Below are 19,816 nucleotides of genomic sequence, written 5' to 3'. Positions count from 1 at the left end.
TTCCTTCTTTGTTGTTTGTCTCGAAAATATGCAGATTGTGAATATTTGTTTCCTTGTCCTCTTTTCCTCAGGTGTTTTTCCGGGAAATTTTTCTGACGATCCTGGAGACGTCAACCAGCTCCTTTGAGCACAAGTGGATGGTCATCCAGACTCTAACACGCATCTGTGCAGGTCTACTGATACAAGTGTTCCTTAAAAACAACTTAATAATGGCAAAAATAAACATAAGCAATCACTTTTAGGATGTCCAGTTTTGTAACGCATGCCTTTCACCTTAGATGCCCAGTGTGTGGTTGACATCTATGTGAACTACGACTGTGACTTGAACGCTGCAAACATCTTTGAGCGTCTTGTCAACGACCTGTCGAAGATCGCTCAGGGCAGAAGTGGTCAGGAGCTCGGGATGACTCCTCTGCAGGTACATACTCGGCAGTCCCAGTATACCTGCTTATCAATGTCACTTTCTTCTTCTGAAGCTTTTTAGCACATAAATATTTCAGTCATAAGCAATTCTTACTGCTTTGGTTTTATTGGTGGTAGCCTCTGCAGATTCTGAAATAAATTATAAATAATTTTTATAATTTACAACGGTGTGTAACTATATGTGCCATATAGTTAGAAAATAGTTAAATAATACAAAATGCAAACAAATATCTACATCTTTATTTAAAGATTTTGGCCAAACAGAGCACAGAGAACTAGGATGAGAAACAATCTTTATTTATCACGGTTCAAGCTCTATTTGTGATACAGAGCTCCAGCCCTCGTGATGCCGCCATGTTGGCAGGAAAAACTTACTGTACTGCCCCCTGGTGCTTTTCACAAGAATGGGAAATGGAAGACGTGGACATTATTCTAGCACCTGTTGATAAACGTTCCCAAGTTTTATGAAGAACATTTAGACATCGCAATAAAAAGATGCAAAATGCCATAATAGAATATTGTCTGGTTTATATGCTGCAACCTATATACTAAATGTAAACGGAGCCACTACCTGTCAATGTTTTGGTCCCTGTGTTGCATGGTGGGACTGTATAATTTTGACAATGATACATTTTTGATTTGCAAGACAGGATCTTTTCTGGCCATAGTTTCTGAAGTCTTGCTTTTTGTGAAAGGATACTTACACGTTTGTGTGACTTTCTCTGTCACACAGGAGCTGAGTCTACGTAAAAAAGGTTTGGAGTGTTTGGTTTCCATCCTCAAGTGTATGGTTGAGTGGAGCAAAGACATGTATGTCAACCCAAACCTTCAAGCTAATCTGGGTGAGTGCGTAGTGTGCAATAAATTGTAATGCTCATATTAAGATGTTTGTCGACATTTAGTCATCATGTCACATGTTTTCAGGTCAGGAACATCCGTCTGATAGTGATGGAGCCGAGATGAAGCTCCCAGAGCAGCACGTTAGACGCCGTGACAGCATCAGCTCGCTGGACTCCACCGTCTCCTCCAGCGTCTCCGTTTCCCAGGCGGATCATCCAGAGCAGTATGAGGTCATCAAACAGCAGAAGGACATCATTGAGCACGGCATTGAACTGTGAGTTTCTCAACTTGGCTCTATTTTACATCACAGTGCAGTTACACTCAGCTCTTCTGTTCTCATTGAGTGAAAAATTAAATGGTAGTTGTTCCTCTGTTCCTTCTGCAGCTTCAACAAAAAACCAAAGCGAGGCGTACAGTACCTGCAGGAGCAGGGTATGCTTGGCTCCACAGCTGAGGATATCGCCCAGTTCCTACACCAGGAGGACAGGCTGGACACTGTGAGGGATTACATAGGGTTAAACTGCAATAAACATTATTATGACTGTTAAGACTGACAAGGTAATTGCTGTTAATTAAGGGCTGAAGATATATTACACTATTATTTTAATCACTATAATTTGTGGTAGTAGATATGTAGCCTCTTGAGCCAGTGTTGACCAACTCCAAAAACCAGGAATTCAATATGACTTTGGGAGAAAGCATGCAGATTAATCGACGAGTCAGGAAGTAAAATAAGTAAATGAATGAAACGGCAGCAGCTGAGACAGAAACGGAGAGGCCTCAAGTTTTTTCCATCAGTACTTTTGGGCAGCACTGTTTGTAGGGCACACTTTTTCCAAATCAGGACTATAATGTTGATCAAATGAGTAATCCACCATTTTTTTCTTCTACACCCACAGACCCAGGTGGGAGAGTTCCTAGGTGAGAACATCAAATTCAACAAAGAAGTGATGTACTGCTACGTGGACCAGCTGGACTTCTGCGGGCGGGACTTTGTCTCGGCTCTCCGAGTGTTCCTAGAAGGCTTCAGGTTGCCCGGTGAGGCCCAGAAGATCGACAGGCTGATGGAGAAGTTTGCTGCTCGATACCTGGAGTGTAACCAGGGGTAACGTTCCATCTTTTTTCTTTTTTTTTTAAACACTTTATTTGTAATTTTCCAATTATCATACAAAACAATCGTATTCTTTGTTTTACAAATAACCACAGAAAAACAACCCCGACAACAAACAAGCCAAACCAAAAATCAGACAGGACAAGACAAGAAGAGAAAAAACAAAACAGAACAACAAAAAAGATAAAAAAAAGTGCACCTAATACTTTTTTGTTACAGGATTATTTAAGGGCAGGTGTAATCATTCAGAGTTCCAGTTCTAGACCAGGTAAATTGTTCACATGAGTTATAAGAGGGTCCCAGATTTCGTGGAATCTGCTGATGGAACCGTTGAGGGTACATCTGATCTTTTCCATCTTTAAGGTTCTGCATAACGTCCCTAATCCAGTGGTGATGTGATGGAGGAGTAACAGCCTTCCATTTGAATAAAATTAAGCGTCTAGCTAACAAGGAGGAAAAGGCAATGACCCTCTGCAAATGTAGAGGGGGAACAGAGACGGTGAGATGTTGTAAGCATAAGCATTAGAGATTACTTCAAAAAAGGATGACCAAAAAGGAACCAGTTTCGGGCAAGACCAGAACATATGATAGGAAGTAGCCGGGGTCTGTTTACATCTGTCACATACTGAATCGACATTCGGAAATATTCTAGCTAATTTAGCTTTTGAGAAGTGTAATCTGTGAAGCACTTTAAACTGTTTTAAAGCATGTCTGGAACATATAGAAGAATAGTGGATCCTATTAAGAGCCTTGTCCCATTCGTCATCAGACAATTGGACCCCCAAGTAATTTTCCCACTGTTCTCGAATATGAGCAATAGAGTGGTTGCAGCTATCCATAATATGGGAATAAATAAATTATATTCTGCTTTTATTCAGCTTATTGACCCTTAACAGGGAATCCAGACAAGAAGAAGGGGGAAGAGTAGGAAAATTAACAAAATGTTTACGAGTAATATCTCTAACCTGCAAGTATCGGAAAAAATGGTTACTGGTCAAACCAAATGTTCTGGGTAGTTGTTCAAAGCTAGCAAACGCATTATTGATATACAGGTCCTCAATGCTATGAATGCCCTTATCATACCAAATTTTGAAACCACTGTCCAATAAAGATGAAATAGGTGATTATGCATTATTGGCGAATGAACAGAAATAATCTGAGTACCCACACATCTTTTAAACTGGTTTACGATACCTAAGGATTGACTTACAATTATATTATCTTTAATATTGTTAACTAGTGAAGGTAGAGGAGCACAAAGTAAAGCAGGGAGTGAGTGTGGGCTGCTCGTAACCTTCTCAATCTGGAGCCATGCAGGGATCCTATCCTTCCAATGTTTTAACCACAGAGAGGAGGCATTCAAATTTGCGGCCCAGTAATACACACACAGATTTGGAAGCGAAAGCCCACCTACACCTTTTGGTCTTTCCATAAATTATTTTCTTATACGAGCTGGTTTATTGTTTCATATAAAAGAGGAAATTATTTGATTAAATGTTAAAAGATTTAGGTATGAAAACAGGCAATGCCTGAAACAAGTATAGAAACTTTGGCACAATGTTCATCTTTACAGAATTTGTTCTCCCCATGAGAGAGAGAGGCAAAATAGACCATCTTTTAACATCTTGTTTACACTGTTCCAGCAGAGGAGTGAGGTTACTCTTAAATAGACTATAATAGGATTTGGTGACTTTTACACCTAGATATGAAAACGACTCGGCACATAACCAAAATGGCAGATTAGGATATTCTCTAGCATTACTACTAATGGGGAAGTATTCACTTTTATTAAAATTTAGTTTATATCCAGATATGTTCCCAAATTCCCGCAAAACTCTAAGAATTTCAGGGGTAGATGTGATAGGGTTGGTGACAAGTCGTCTGCATAAAGCGAGACAGTGTGAGTTAGGCCACCACGTGAAATGCCTTGTATAATATTATTGCATCTGAGAGCTATAGCAAGTGGCTCTATAGCTAGAACGAAAAGCAACGGACTCACTGGATCTCCTTGTTTCGTCCCTCTGTGAAGAGGAAAGTACTCCGATGAGATGCCATTGGTATAAACTGAGGCAGTTGGATCAGTGTAAATGAGCTTGATAAGTTGGATGAAGTTAGGGCCAAAGCCAAACCTGCTAAGTGTATGTAAAAGATAATTCCACTCGCCCCGATCAAATGCCTTCTCAGCATCAAGCGATATTACTGCTTCTGGGGACGGGGTGTTAGAATCAGTATAGATGATATTAAACAATCGTCTCAGGTTAAAATATGATTGTCTACCCTGAACAAACCCAGTCTGGTCCTCCGAGATGATATGAGGAAGAATTGTCTCAAGCCGGAGTGCAATGACCTTTGAGAACACTTTACCATCACAGTTCGTCAAGCTAATTGGCCTGTACGATGAGCAATCACAAGGGTCCTTATTCTTTTTTAACAACAGTGTAATAGATGCCTGGCAGAGCGTGGGTGGAAGAGTGTTATTCTCCATTGCTTCTGCATAAACTGAGAGTAGAAGAGGGGCAAGTTTATCTTTGAATTTTTTATAAAAATCAGTTGGAAACCCATCCGGGCCAGGGGCTTTCCAACTCTGAAGGGACATTATTGCATTGTTAATTTCCTCCAGCGTCAATTTTTGCTCCAATCGCCCTTTAGAGTCAGAGTCAATTGTAGGAATGTTCAGATTGGGAAAAAAAAAGTCAAATTGGTTGTGATTCAATGTTGAGTTTGAAGAATATAATTTAGAATAGAACTCTTTAAAGCAGTTGTTAATAGTCTGATGATCCTCTGTTGAGAACCATCAGGTAGCATAATTTGCTAAATAATACGAGATGCTACTTTTTGACGGAGTTGACTGGCTAATAATTTGGAAGGTTTATCTCCCTCTTCATAGAATCTACTACGAGATTTAAGGATGAGCCTCTCTGCTTGGGTGGTAGTTAAGAGATCAATTTCAGTTTGTATGCCTACTCTCCTCCTAATCAGATCAGGGGTCGGGGAGCCAGCTATGAGTCCGTCCAGAGTCTTAATTTCCAAAGATAGTTCCTCAATATTTTTATACTTAATTTTCCTAATATGTGCAGAGCGGGAAATAATCTGCCCTCTGAGATATGCTTTAAGTGTTTCCCAGAGAGTTGAAGCTGAGATATCATCAGTCCTGTTTACCTGCAGAAAAAAATCAATTTGTTCAGTAACAAACTTTACAAAGTCTGAATCTGCCAGCAGGAGTGCGTCAAGCTGCCATGTCCGTTTTGTCCTCTGACTCGGAAGAGTAACTTTAATGCTCACCGGGGCGTGATCAGAAATAATTATTGGGTTATATTAACAATCTGTAACGACATTCAACAAATAGGGATCAACCAAAAAAAAATCTATCCTGGAGAAGGACTTATGTACATTAGAGTAATACGAATACTCCCTCTTGGTAGGGTGCTTAAATCTCCATGGGTCTATAAGTTTATGCATGTCTATGAACGATTGGATTGTTTGTACTGATTTAGATGGCCTCGGTACAGACTGAAAAGAACGATCCCAGGTAGAATCTAAAACCAGGTTGTAATCCCCAGACATAATCAGGTGATGACTATCTAGATTAGGAATGGAGCTTAGCACCTTTTAAAAAAAATGATCATCATCAAAGTTCGGACCGTAGATATTAACCAATACTAAGCGAAGTTGAAACAACTCTCCCACAACAATCACATATCTGCCATTTGGGTCCAAGATAGCGTTTGATACAATGAAGAGAATCTTTTTATGAATGAGACATGCTACTCCTCTACCTTTACAGTTAAATTGCGAGTGAAACATTTGCCCAACCCATTCTTTATGAATTTTTGACTGGTCTTGATTTAAAAGGTGGGTTTCTTGTAGGAAGGCAACACCAACCCCGAGATGTTGTAAATGAGAGAGAACCTTTTCTCTTTTGATTGTCTGGTTCAAACCCTTAACATTCCAGCTTATAATTTTCATGTCATCTTTACCTGGGACAAAGTTAAAATTACCCTGTGCCATTAAAACCACTGAACTCCAGAATGCCCGTATCTACCCCATTTAGATGATAAAAAGGCCAAGTAGGTGCACGAATTGTATACAAAACAAATAATACATCAAAAATACTACATACAACAAATAAACAGTACTAATATAATAATACTAAAAAAATAAATAAAAATACTGCCAGTAATATTGACATCTAGTGATATCTAGTGATATCACCGTCTCTTTTAATTAGTTATTTGTATTTTGACCCGATCATCAACATTACCTCAGTCACCATCTTCCATAGCGGGTACAACGGAACTTCCGTCATCAGCAGTAACATTTCTATTGACATAAGTTAGCGCCGTCTCAGGGTCGGTGAACTTCATGCGTCTCCCGTTGTGTGTAAACTGCAGGGTGGCTGGGTAGTAGAGGCCGAACTGGATCTTCGCGGCGTGAAGCTTCTTTTTGGATTCGGAGAAGGCTGCGCGTCGTTTGTTGACATTCGGGCTGTAATCAGGAAAGATGTGAAATCTTGATCCGTTGTAAGAGAGCGGGCCCTTCTGCCTGGCGAGGCGTAGGATCAACTCTTTAGTTTGAAAGTGGTGGAGCTTGACAATGAACGGCCACGATCTATTGTCGCCATCTGGTGGTTTAGGGGCCAAACTTCTGTGGGCTCTGTCCACCGACGGTAGCTTCTCAAAACTGTCTTCACCAAGCACATCAATGAGCAGCCTGGTAATGAACTCCGATGGTCGTGGGCCCTCCGCGTTTTCTGGTATCCCCACAATACGTATATTCTGCCGTCTGGTGTAGTTTTCCAAGTAGGCTACCTTCTCCTTCAAGGCATCGTTTTCTTTAGCCAGTGAAGTTTGGGAAGTTTCCACGCTGCTCAGTCTCTTATCAAACTCTTTCATACCGTCCTCTATGTCAGTAATTCGCTGGTCATAAACACTCAGAATCCAATGTAGAGAGGCAATAGACCCCCGGTTCTCCTCCCGAAATGAGTTGATAGAAGTTTACAAAGCAGTAACTGCATTAGCCAGCGCCTCCATATTGTTAGCATCCGCACCTGTTTCGTTGCTAACGCTAGCCGGGGAGTCCGATTTGCCTCTCCCACTCTGTTGTTTGGGCAATTTGGGAGGCATTCGTCCACTCGCGAGGTAACAAAGTCACTTAATTTGTGTTTCCAACGAAGGTTGGACGGTTACAAGGTCCAAAATGTAGAAATTTAACAGGTTTCTGCGGGAGCTTCGGAAGACACGTCTACTCACTATTCATGCTCAATCGCGCCCCCCTAACGTTCCATCTTTTAACTGATAATATGTATTTTCCTTATGACATTAAACCAGCTGAGCAGTGCAGATGCTTTCTGTTGCACTGATACACAACTTCTTTTGCAGGCAGACTCTGTTCGCCAGCGCAGACACTGCCTACGTGCTGGCATACTCCATCATTATGCTCACCACAGACCTGCACAGTCCTCAGGTGAGAACTGTGGATTATTTTATTTCCTGTCAAAATGTAGGAATGTCCTCCCATCTTAAGCTGTGTCAGCACATTCAGGCCTTGAATTTGATGGAATTCGTCCTGAAAAGTCCTTGAATTTGATGTCAACCAAGTTGTGGGAACCCTGTATATAGAGTCGACCTTTTAGAATAGACTAAATATCCATGCATTTACTCAGGTTTAAACAGATAAATTGATGTTCATGTTACTGTCACTCAGGAGGAAAACAAACCCTTTGACCTTGTTTTCCATGTAGGTGAAGAACAAGATGACAAAGGAGCAGTACATCAAGATGAACCGTGGCATTAACGACAGCAAAGACCTGCCAGAAGAGTATCTGTCCTCCATATATGATGAGATCGCAGGCAAGAAGATCGCCATGAAGGAGAGCAAAGAGTTTTCAATCACCCCAAAGTCCACCAAACAGAGTGAGTCCCTCTGTCGTGTCATGAACACCATCACTGTCTCAACTAAAACATCACACTTAGACCACATTTGATGCTAAAAGAATGAGAGCACCAACAAACATGGCTGTCGCAATACTGTGGTTGCATCATCTTTGACATTCCACCACAGAGTTTAACTCACTATTTCACCACCAACAAAAAGTAAACCACGTTCCTTCCTTCTTTTCGTGATAATTGTATACAATAATTCTTTGTTTAGATAAGCAGTTTTTTTTTCATTCACAAGAAGACCGCTTAATTTGCTCACAGCAGATTCTCCACTTTGTGATGTAATTCTGCTCAGCTTTGACTTTTGTAAGTCTGTTTTCTCACTTTATATCCTGTTATTTTTACATTTTAAGGAACATGATTTAAGGATGCAGCTATTGATTATTTTCATAAGTGATAAATCTCTCAATTATTTCGGTCCAAAAATGTCTGAAAATGTTGATTATTGTTTTCCAAACCAGACGAAATGTCTTGTTTTGTCCACAAACCACATTTTTTGGAATTATTCTTTGTTATATGGAGCAAGAAAACGCTCAAAAAAGAAAATACTCAAGTTTGAGAAGCTGAAAATTTAAGGGAGCTTGTTTTTCTATTTAAAAAATAGGTAAATGGCAAATAAGCTTACGTATTCTGTAATGACAGCCAGTTTTGGGTTACGTTTTTATTTTTTACGCTTTTACGTGTGTTTTAGCGGCCATTTTCATGTCTTTAGTTTTCAGAATTGAACCCTCAGCCTTCCAGTTGAATGAGGACTCTACCACTGAGCTAATATTGATTAGTGTCACTGTCCTCCTAGTCTCCTAAATACTGACGATAAACACTTATGTTCTTTTCTCCAGGTGTGGCCAGTGAGAAACAGCGCCGCCTGCTGTACAACGTGGAGATGGAGCAGATGGCGAAGACGGCTAAAGCGCTAATGGAGGCCGTGAGTCACGCTCAGGCCCCGTTCTTCAGTGCGACACACCTAGAACACGTCAGGCCCATGTTTAAGGTCTGTTGGATTTAGTAAGTTGAGATGTGGAGCTGAGAAGAACTGAACCAGGATTAAGGTAAAAGATTCTGTGTTGTAGTTGGCGTGGACCCCCTTACTGGCAGCATTCAGTGTTGGACTGCAGGACTGTGATGATCCAGAAGTGGCCTCACTGTGTCTGGAGGGCATTCGATGTGCCATCAGGATCGCCTGCATCTTCTGCATGCAGGTCTAGTCAAGTTTTTTTTAATGTTGTTTGAACACGTCACATTTTCTTAGAGACATTAAACAGTAAACTTTTCAAATAGATTTTTTCATTTTTACTGAGCTCACTCAGCTCCCATTCCCTCCGATACGTTCCGCTCCCCCTACTAGTTCTCTGACGATATCAACATGCCAGCATAAGCAGAAAACAGTGAGAGTGCCGCCACAGGAAGAGACGTGCGTCACAAGGATCAAGCCGAACACTGTCGAACTGTAAATCAGTTAAAAAGACTTAACCTCTTCTTCACAGTTGCCCCCGGTACCGGGGGCAACTGTGAAGAAGAGCGTCAAAAGCTCTGTGAAGAAGAGCGTCACACCCAGCGACAAAAGCGTCATAAAACCATGTCTAACTTCAATAAACACTGACATGCTGCATACCCACAGGAAGGTCAGACACTCGGCTAAAAGCTCATAAAAAAAACATTCTTATGTTCACGAAACACAGTTAAAACACCGATGGATCAAACCAGCAGGAGCGGAAAAAAAAACGTTACAGTGCACTAGGGCTGTAAAGTCGACTGGTCTAGTAATTGGTCGACACGCTCTGGCTCGACCAAAATCGTGATTGGTGGACTATTTTTATTTATTTTTTTTAATAGGGGTGTTTTAGAGCACCAGTGTTTCACAGGTAACAGCCTGTCTTCAGAGAACACCCTCCTTGTTTCCACTATTTTGGTTTAGTCCAGCCATTTGGTTGTTGTTGTTGCTCATATGCTCATGAGAGACAGACAGTTTAGCATTGCCATTAATTAGACGTGAATTTTGAGCTTTTCATGTTAGGCTACAGTTAGTCCTCCTGTCTCATCCATGTCAAAGACATCAGCAGTGTGGCAGCATTTTTCAAAAGTAAAAAGTGGAATGCAAACTTTGCAAGCAGTTTGCTTTTCACAGCTCTACTACAAACATGGCACATCATGTAAAAACGGTAAGCTAAGGTTGCTCCGTCCGTTTTGAGTATGAACATATCAGAATTATTAGCATATTTCAATGTTTTAGGCTCCTCAGTCTCGCTCTGTATTCCTCAACATTTATTGTGCTGATATTACTAGTTGACATAGTACATTATTTTCGGATATCTCGGGACATCTCGTATTGCGCAGATGAACGTAATGCAAAACGCTATCAGAGCCGTCAGACTCTGTTAAACTCCAGCTACAGTCGAAGTGTTTCTTTGGTTGATTACAGCCCTACAGTGCACACATTGAAAAGTGGCACTGGAGCGTCAGTGTAATTATGTAATCAAAAAAACGTGTCGACTGGACAGTGGAGAATCCACAGATTCCAGCCATACCGTTTTTATCACTCTACAACCAAGATTCACGGATCCAGGCCCAAAATAGGAGCAAAACAACAACTGACTTTCAAGAAATACAAGCAGAAATAATTTCTTACCTTTGCTGTTTATCAAAACAAGTTATTTCCACCAGAACAAAACCACTTCTAATGAAGAACTACACTTCCCAGAATGCCTTTGGGACTATTCCCGGTTTGATTGATCATTACAGAGCAACATTAGATCGTTCTGATTAGAGAAGGCCAAATGTCCGCACAAATGTGTCATATGCATTCATGTCCTTTTGACTCGCTAATCAAGTGATTCGTACGCATTTGGAGACCGGGGTCTGATTTAACCGGTTTAGAGGTTTAAAACGAGCTGTCAATCATGCAAATTGTCCAAGGTAAGCCAGAGCTATGGCGCTGCATAACTGAAGACACTGCAGTCACAGAGTTGTTATTACGCACAGTAGGGATGGGACTTTTTTGTCGACAAATCGATCGACAATCGACACGTGTGCACCTCGACAAAAAAATTTCACAAACACGTAAAGTTCACGACCAAGGAGGTTAAAGATAGGGATGGGAATTTCACACATTTTAAGAGTCGATTGTCGAATTTTTTGTCGACTTTTTTTTTTGGTTTTTACAGCAGCATCAAAAGCAGCAATGCGGGGGTGTAAACTATTCTACAGTGTACTACTTCATTTTATGCTCAAAACATGGCTGTAATGTCCATTATTGACCATCAGGACAGCGATAATAAAAATGAGGGGCAAAAAAAATGTAAAAAAGCGGATTCCACTGGAACGCGTGTGTCGCCACTCGCAGACGGCTCAGGTTTTTGAACCTGCGCTCGTTAGGTGTCCACCAGAGTGAAGTACAGTGATCCTGACTGGGTGAGATGCGATCTTCATTTGTGTAGCGCTTGTGTTATGTCCCCCACCCCCGTCCTAAACTTAAGCGCAACCTCGTTCGCACAGCACGCACACACACGCTTGGACGCGCGCACAGCCACTGAGAGAACGAGCCGGTGACGCACGCAGCCGCGCGCCATCATGTCAGAGCGCGCAGGGAGCCTGGACAGCAGGATCACCTTTTCGTGCACAGCTTCTTTAACCTCCGTGGTTGTGAACTTTACGTGTTTGGGACACTTCGACTTTTTTTACTCGTAATTTTTTTGTTGAGGTGCATACGTGTCGATTGACGATCGATTTGTCGACAAAAAAGTCCCATCCCTAGTTAAAGAAGCTGTGCACGAAAAGGTGATCCTGCTGTCCAGGCAGCTCCGTGAAGTTGGCCCCCCACCCCCAATAAAACCATTTCAAAATACTTGTAATCGTTTGTGCTTAGTTTGTGCAGGTTTGTGCTGCAAAAATTTTCGTTTGTGCTTTTTTATTTTTTGAGATATTAACATGTTAATATCCAGCCCCCCATATCGTCCAATTGAGCTGAAAATGGTCTCATTTGTTTGTGCTTCGTTTTTGCTGGTTTGTGCTGCAAAAAGTTTTGTTTGTGCTGCTTTAGTTTATGAAATATTAATATATCTATATTGTCACGCAGCCCCCCATATCGTCCAAATCAGCTGAAAATGGTCTCATTTGTTCGTGCTTCGTTTGTGCTGCTTTACTTTACAGTACTGGGGTTAATATTAACCGTTTTCGGGCGTTTTAATTTTTTGGACCTCCAGGCTCCGCACCGGGACTTCCCCGGAGGTCCACCCGGCCCAGGGGGCCCCTGTCCCGGCCACAGCCACCGCCACACACCGCCCCCAAATCCTGGAAGTCAACACTTTGACATTTTTTCACTAACTCCTGGAGCTCCACACCCAGGCTTTCACAGACGCTTACCCGCCCCAGGGGGGCCCCCAGATTGGCCACAGACACTGCCACACACCGCTCCTAAACCCTGGAAGTCAACACTTTGTCACACAAGTTTGGTCTTTGATGGTAGGTGACGTTCGGTCAACGTCACACCTGACGGAAGACCCCAGGGTCCAAAAGACGGCACAAAAACGAAGCACAAACAGGTGTGACGTTGACTGGATTTGGGGGCGGTGTGTGGCGGTGGCTGTGGCCGGAACAGGGGCCCCCTGGGCCGGTTGGACCTCCGGGGAAGTCCCGGTGCGGAGCCTGGAGGTCCAAAAAATTAAAACCCCGGAAAACGGTTAATATTAACCCCAGTACTGTAAAGTAAAGCAGCACAAACGAAGCACGAACAAATGAGACAATTTTCAGCTGATTTGGACGATATGGGGGGCTGCGTGACAATATAGATATATTAATATTTCATAAACTAAAGCAGCACAAACGAAACCAGCACAAACGAAGCACAAACAAACGAGACCATTTTCAGCTCATTTGGACGATATGGGAGGCTGGATATAAACATGTTAATATCTCAAAAACTAAAAAAGCACAAACGAAATTTTTTGCTGCACAAACTAAGCACAAACGATTACAAGTATTTTGAAATGGTTTTATTCGTCCAGGCTCCCTGCGCTCTCTCTGATGCGCACGTCACCGGCTCGTTCTCTCGAGTGGCTGTGCGCGTCCAAGCGTGTGTGTGTGCGTGCAGTGCGAACGAGTTTAGTTTGGGCATGTCATTTTTGAGCAGGGACTACAAAAAGAGGGTCAGGGAAGAAGCTTACCAATCCTAAGAATGTGGGTTAATTTCCGACAACTACCAGGGAAATGTCTAAAATCTCAATATTTAATAGAGTTTGGTTGGTCTGGTGTGGTCTGTATTTAAGTCCAGAGTCTGTGCTCCAGTCATGGAGGACATGACTCTGTATGCGTGTGTGCGCTCTCGTGCGTGATGAGCGATTCAAAAATGTTTTAATAAATAGTTTTAAAAGCTTACATCATAAATCATTTTAAAAACAACATCCAAAAACTATGGGAACTTCTGTTCTTTTATGAATTAATTTAAGAAACAAACATCCAAAAATCATGTGAACTTCGAACATCTGACTGCAATGAATTTGTGTTTAACATGACAAAGTTGTAGAATTGGGTGTTTATGGCTGTGTGTGCGTGGTTTGAAATGTTTTGTTCTGTCTTATTCCTGTCCAGTCTGTGTCAGTTTGAGTCGTGACAGAACACCTGCATGTTCATGCTGTGTGTGCTTGGAATTGTTTTCAGTCGTCTGTCATGAGTTTTGAATGACATGAGTTCAAAGGTTCTTTCCCTCTTTTTCTCCTTTGATAACTTCAATAGTAAAATAGAAAAATAAAACAGTGGGTGACGTAAGCCACTCATCTTCAAAGGCTGATGTAGTTAGTGCTACAGCAAAACCAGGAGCATTCCTCTTGTTTGTTTTGTAGTCAAAAGCAATTAGTCTAAATAACTACATTACTCTGATATTCAGTCAGTATTTCACTTGAAAAGTGTGTGTTTCTGTCTCTCTGTATCAGTATGTGCGTGCGTGCGCGTGTAAAGTTGAAAGTGAATATGTATTATGTATTTAAAGCTAAACATTTCAAAAATATTAAAGCCATGCAAAATAATTACTTTATCCTAACCTTCCATAGCTTTGATAATAAAGTGGATAAATTGCCATTTTTTCTAAGAAATATAACACTAACACTTAAAAATTGTTCCACATAGTTAGTTAGGTCACATTACATCTTTAATCATCATCAAAAACTTCTGATATTTGACAAAATCAGCCTCTAACTGAAAGGAATGTAATAACAGTCAACAGGTGTAACTGGTTACACCATTTGACTTTTCAACTCGAATTCAAACTTAACAGGCATTATGATGGACACCTATGTAAGCACCTGGTCTTGATGTGAAGATTTTAAACATTTTTTTAAATACATATTTTTACAGTTATTATGAATCATAAATTATTTCCTAGGGTCATACCATTTGACATGTAACTCTGAGCACACCTGACCATACCCTATAAATGTCAAATTATCAAGATTTCAGAGAGAGCTACTAACCTTGGCATGCAGCAGTTAGGCTGATCAGGGGGAGAGAGGGGGAGGGAGGGAGAGAGGGAGAGATTTCACTAGATAGAAATTAGTAGCATAACACACTAAGGAAATAATGATAACATTACAACATTAATAACACTGATATGCATTTGTATAAGTACAGTACCATTAGAATTTGTTTACAACCACATATAGAAAAGGTGATCTTGTTTATAACGGCTGTATCAGTTTATATTGGTTCTATCATGAACCAGAGTTTGTCTGTGTGTGTATCTGTATGTCTGTGCATTCACGCATCCATGTATATGTTTGTGCGGAGGTTGTCACTTGGTGTGGTCGGGAATCCGTGGCGAAAACCGCGTCGCCGCCCACCTGCCCCCCGGAAGAAGATCGGCAGTTACCCAGGCACATGGAGCGTCCACCGGCCCCCTGGGCCAGGAGAGACCCGCAGCCGCCCGACCCAGGGCCAGCTGCAAGTCCACCCCGCACAAGACCAGGGCAGGGAGCCGCAGAGCCGGAGCCCCCCCCCCGCTCAGAGCCCGCCCCGAGGGGTAAGGAGGCGATAGCACCACGGGCACAGACTAGCCCCCACACGCCGAGGCAGGCACTGAGGCCCCAGGTCCCCACACCCGGGGCACACCCAGGCCCCCAGGGCAGCCCAGCCCACCACCAGGGACAGCAGAGCCTCCCCCAGACCGCACCCCAGGAGGCGGGCCGGAGCCCGCCACAGCTATCCCCGACGCCTACCCCGGAGCCAACCACACGACTTCCCCCCAGAGGGGAGCAGGCGGAGGCTCACGTAGGGATCCCGGCCGGGGTCCCCAAGGAACAGGAGACAGTAGGGTCCCGGATCCGCCCGGGCAAGCCCCCCCGCACAGGTATGGGTCAGAGGCCGAAAGATCTGCCACCCCTATGCCACCCGGCATAGGGACCCACCGTCCACCCAGGGCAGGGCGCCCAAAGTCAGCCCCCGCCGGGCGACCAGCCCGCCGCCCACCATCACCCTTCCCAGGAGTCATTGCAAGCCACGGCCAGGTCCCCCGGGGCTCCCCCCGACAGACCGACAGCCGACCCACACCCATCCCCCACCCCCCCCAACCAGGACCTGGTGTGGTGTGTATGTATGTGTGCTGTGGGATGTGTGTATGGGGGATGTTGGTATCTAGTATGCATTAAAAATGTGGGGGGAGGATGAGGCGACAACACCCCGCTGCTTGCTGACAGCGGGGTTGTCGATATGCCCCACCCCACCCCCAAGCCCTAGTGTCTAATATGCCATAAAATATTGGGGAAGAGCGGAGACCCCCGGAGGGGAAGATGGGGGATAGACCCACTACTTGGTGGGCCCGCCCCCAACCCCCCCAATGGTCTTCCCGTATCTCTCCCCATGCCCTAGTTGTGTGTGTGTGAGAGTGATATACCAGATCCGGTGGGGGAGCATGGATGGCAGGCAAGGTTGACCACCCAGGCCAGTTGCTAGCTTCCTGACTAGCAGAGCCATGTATCCCCGCCCACCCAGCCCCCCAGCCCAGCAGAGGTCAGCCCGCTCAGACCGGGGCGACGCTGCAGCTCTCCACGGGCACCACCAGCGCGGCAGGGTCAGGTCCGCTCCCGCTCCCCCGGAGGGGGAAGCCACCAGTGAGTGCCGCACCCCGCACGCCAGTACGACCCGTAGCCAGATCAGCATGGCATCCGCCACGACAGTCCAGCCCCCCGCCCCACCCACCGCTGGGAGACAGCCCAGGCCGGGCCAGGCCCCGCCCCCCCCCCCCAGTCCCCCATGCCAGGAAGCCCACCCGCCTCTACCGCCTTACCTGCCCAGGGGAAAAGAGACGCGCCGGTCCACCCCAGGGCACCGCCGGGGCACCGCAGCGAGCACCCCCCCCACCTCACTGGGGAGCGACTCCAGCGGGGCCCCCCCGCCACCGGCAGGGGCCAAGCCCACCCCCAGGGGCCCAGCGGGCCCCAGCATACGGAGGCCCAGGGCCCCCCCCAGTGCCCCCCGCAATAGGGCGGCAGCCGCCCAGCCACCCCCCCCCTCCCAGTCCCCACGGGGCAGGCCCACAGCCACCGAGAGATGGCCGGAAAGCGGGACCACCAGACACCAGAAGCCACCAAACAGCCCCAGCACCCCGGACCCCCGGCCCTCACCCCAGGAGGCCGGCCAGCAGGGACGCCAGCCCCCCACTGCCCTAAGTAATATAGTTAATTAAAGGTGCCCAGGTAGAATTGAAGTCGGCCGACTGTTTTTTAATTGAGGCAGACATTCTCTCCATAGAGATGTGGTCAAGCAGAAGATTTCTATATTGGCTTATACTTATTTTTTGTTTGTTTTTCCAGTTTATGAGGATTGTTTTCTTGGCGATGCTTAGGCTAGTAATTAGCAAGCGTTTTTTCCCTGTTTCTATATTTATTTGACTTAAATCTCCCAGTATACACAGTGCAGGAGTAGGTGGTATAGTGTGATCTAGGCATGCTGATAGGTCCTCACATATCTTATACCAGAAAATATGTACAGGTGTGCACAGCCATATAGCATGCATGTAATTGCTGAACATTCTTTGTCCTGTGTAGTGTATTCTGTGTAGAACTTTGTATTGTATGAGTTGTAAGTCTGGGGTTTTAATCATTTTGAACATGTTAGCTGATGTTTGTCTCCAAAAGGTTTCGTCTGGGCTGATGCCTAGGTCTGTTTCCCATTTTTTAGGAGATTATTGTGTCATTCTCTGTCAGTAGAGCATATGTTTTTGATAATCTTCTGGGAGATGTGAGGTTTAGAAATTTATTTATTATTGGAGGTAGTTCCAGTTCCCATTTACTAGTTCTAAACCTTGTTCGTTTGCAGGTATTCGAGAAACTTACTACTGTGGAGGTCATATTGCTTCATCAGGTTCTGGAATGGGATGAATGTATTATGTTCGAGTATTTGTTCCATTATTATTATTATTATTATAACATTATTATTGTTCCACCTTATTCCTTTTTCGTGCCATGTTGAGAAGTTTAACATTACTTTATTTCGCAGGATGTCAGGATTGTTCCAGATTGGGGTAAGTTTACAGGGTATATGTGAGGACCTAGTGATTTTAATAAATTCCCACCAGGCTGAGAGGGAGGTACTTATAGTTATGCTTTTAAAACATTGGTGCTGTTTAATGGTTGTACTGATGAAAGGTAGATCACAGATTCTGATATCTTTGCAGAATGTTTTTTCTATGTCTAACCATTGATTGTCCAGTGGGTCAGGTTTTATCCATTTCTGGACATACTGTAGTTTATTAGCCAGGAAGTAATTATGAAAGTTTGGAAGTTCTAATCCTCCACAGGTTTTTACTTTTTGAAGGGTTTTTAGACTGATGCGTGCTGGTTTATTTTTCCACAGGAATTTTGTGGTAGCTGAATCTAATGATTTAAACCAGGTTGGTGAGGGTTTGGTGGGGATCATAGAGAAGAGGTAATTAATTTTTGGTAAGATCATCATTTTTATAGTGGCGACTCTACCCATAAGTGATATGGGTAGAGAGGTCCATCGTTGGAGGTCATTTTCAATTGTTTTAAGTAGAGGTGTATAATTTAGTTGAGTCATGTCTAGAGGATAAACTAATTCCCAGGTATTTAAATTTGCCTGATTTCAAGGGAGTCGGTAAAGATGTTTTGAAGTCTGAGTTGATCGGTGGAATAGTTGATTTTGTCCAATTAATTGAGTAATCTGAAACTGCTGAGAATTTATTGATGAGTGAGATAGTACCAGAGAGAGTGTTTTGTGAGTTTTGAAGGAAGAGTAATACATCATCTGCATATAGGCTTATCTTGTGGTGCAGATTTTCTGTTTGAATAACTTTGATATTTCCTTTTTCTCGAATTGCGGCTGCAAGCGGTTCTATAAATATGGCAAACGGTGAAGGAGAGAGTGGACAACCTTGTCTGGTGCCCCTCTGGAGCTTGAAGCTTGGAGATGTTTGAGCGTTTGTCCTGACCGAGGCACTGGGTGAATTATAAAGAATTTTGATCCAGGAGACAAAGTTTTGTTTGAATCCAAATTTATCCATTGTCGCAAGGAGGAATTTCCAGTTTACTCTATCAAATGCTTTTTCTGCATCTAGTGACATAATTGCTGATTCAAGTTTATTGATTGTGCAATAGTCTACTATATTAATTAGCCTGCACGTATTATTTGTTGAGTGTCTGCCCTTAATAAATCCTGTCTGGTCTGGGTGAATTATGAAGGGGGTGATTTTTTCCAGTCTCCTCGCTAAGGCTTTGAAGATGATTTTAAGTTCTGCATTTATGAGTGAGATTGGCCGGTAGCTGGATGGGAGTGAGGGGTCTTTATCTGGTTTAAGGTGGAGACAGATATGTGCTGTGTTTATGTGTGGGGGGGAGAGTGCCACTTTCTTTAATTTCCATTACCATTTTATGAAATATGGGTGCCAGTATGGGCCAAAACGTTTTGTAGAATTCCACTGGGAATCCGTCTGGTCCTGGGGCTTTCCTGTTTGGCATGTGGTGAAGGGCATCATAAAGGTCTACCATTGAGATGGGAGATTCTATGGTGCTGATCTGTTCGTTGTTAAGTGTTGGCAGATTTATAGAGTTTAAAAATGTGTTTATCTCTGTACTCGATGAGGTATCCTTGACAATTTAGAAAGTTGAATTGACAAATAAAATTCCCCAAATTCATTATAATATTCAGAACAATGATGTTCCATATATTCTATTCATTGTTAAACAACACAAATGTAGGAATATGCCAAACTAGACAATAATGTGTTTTATTGAGATTTTCACCCTTTTTTCACACCGTGTTGACATTTTTACCATTACCCTCTGAATATTCTCTCAAAATTGATAAAATCCAGAAATTTTAGACTAGGTCCTCAAAAAGAGAATGTATTTATATGCATCTAAGTAATTTGTGATATTTTAGTTTATTTTTTTATTTTCAAATTTGAACATTTTTAAATTTAACTAAACCATAGAAACACAAAAATAATTGCATCACGTCATAGATCCGTGTATGTGTAAAATGCATTATTATAATAATATAA

At 43.2% G+C, this 19,816-nt stretch overlaps 1 protein-coding gene across 1 annotated transcript in view; it reads left to right on the top strand.

The window, feature by feature from the left end:
* arfgef2 (ADP-ribosylation factor guanine nucleotide-exchange factor 2 (brefeldin A-inhibited)) overlaps nucleotides 1-19,816 on the top strand; it is a 72,659-nt gene that overhangs the window by 22,368 nt on the left and 30,475 nt on the right. The window contains exons 11-20 of the mRNA XM_083895313.1: nucleotides 72-171; nucleotides 279-418; nucleotides 1,157-1,265; nucleotides 1,348-1,537; nucleotides 1,649-1,760; nucleotides 2,163-2,368; nucleotides 7,753-7,837; nucleotides 8,115-8,286; nucleotides 9,153-9,304; nucleotides 9,384-9,512. Coding sequence (XP_083751439.1) covers nucleotides 72-171; nucleotides 279-418; nucleotides 1,157-1,265; nucleotides 1,348-1,537; nucleotides 1,649-1,760; nucleotides 2,163-2,368; nucleotides 7,753-7,837; nucleotides 8,115-8,286; nucleotides 9,153-9,304; nucleotides 9,384-9,512 — 1,395 coding nt within the window. The remainder of the gene's footprint in view (nucleotides 1-71; nucleotides 172-278; nucleotides 419-1,156; nucleotides 1,266-1,347; nucleotides 1,538-1,648; nucleotides 1,761-2,162; nucleotides 2,369-7,752; nucleotides 7,838-8,114; nucleotides 8,287-9,152; nucleotides 9,305-9,383; nucleotides 9,513-19,816) is intronic.

The sequence above is a fragment of the Microchirus variegatus genome (genome assembly GCF_963457635.1).
Source record: "Microchirus variegatus genome assembly, chromosome: 9".
NCBI lineage: Eukaryota > Metazoa > Chordata > Actinopteri > Pleuronectiformes > Soleidae > Microchirus > Microchirus variegatus.
The sequence above is the reverse complement of the archived record's forward strand: the minus strand, read 5'-3'. Positions and strand labels throughout refer to the sequence as shown.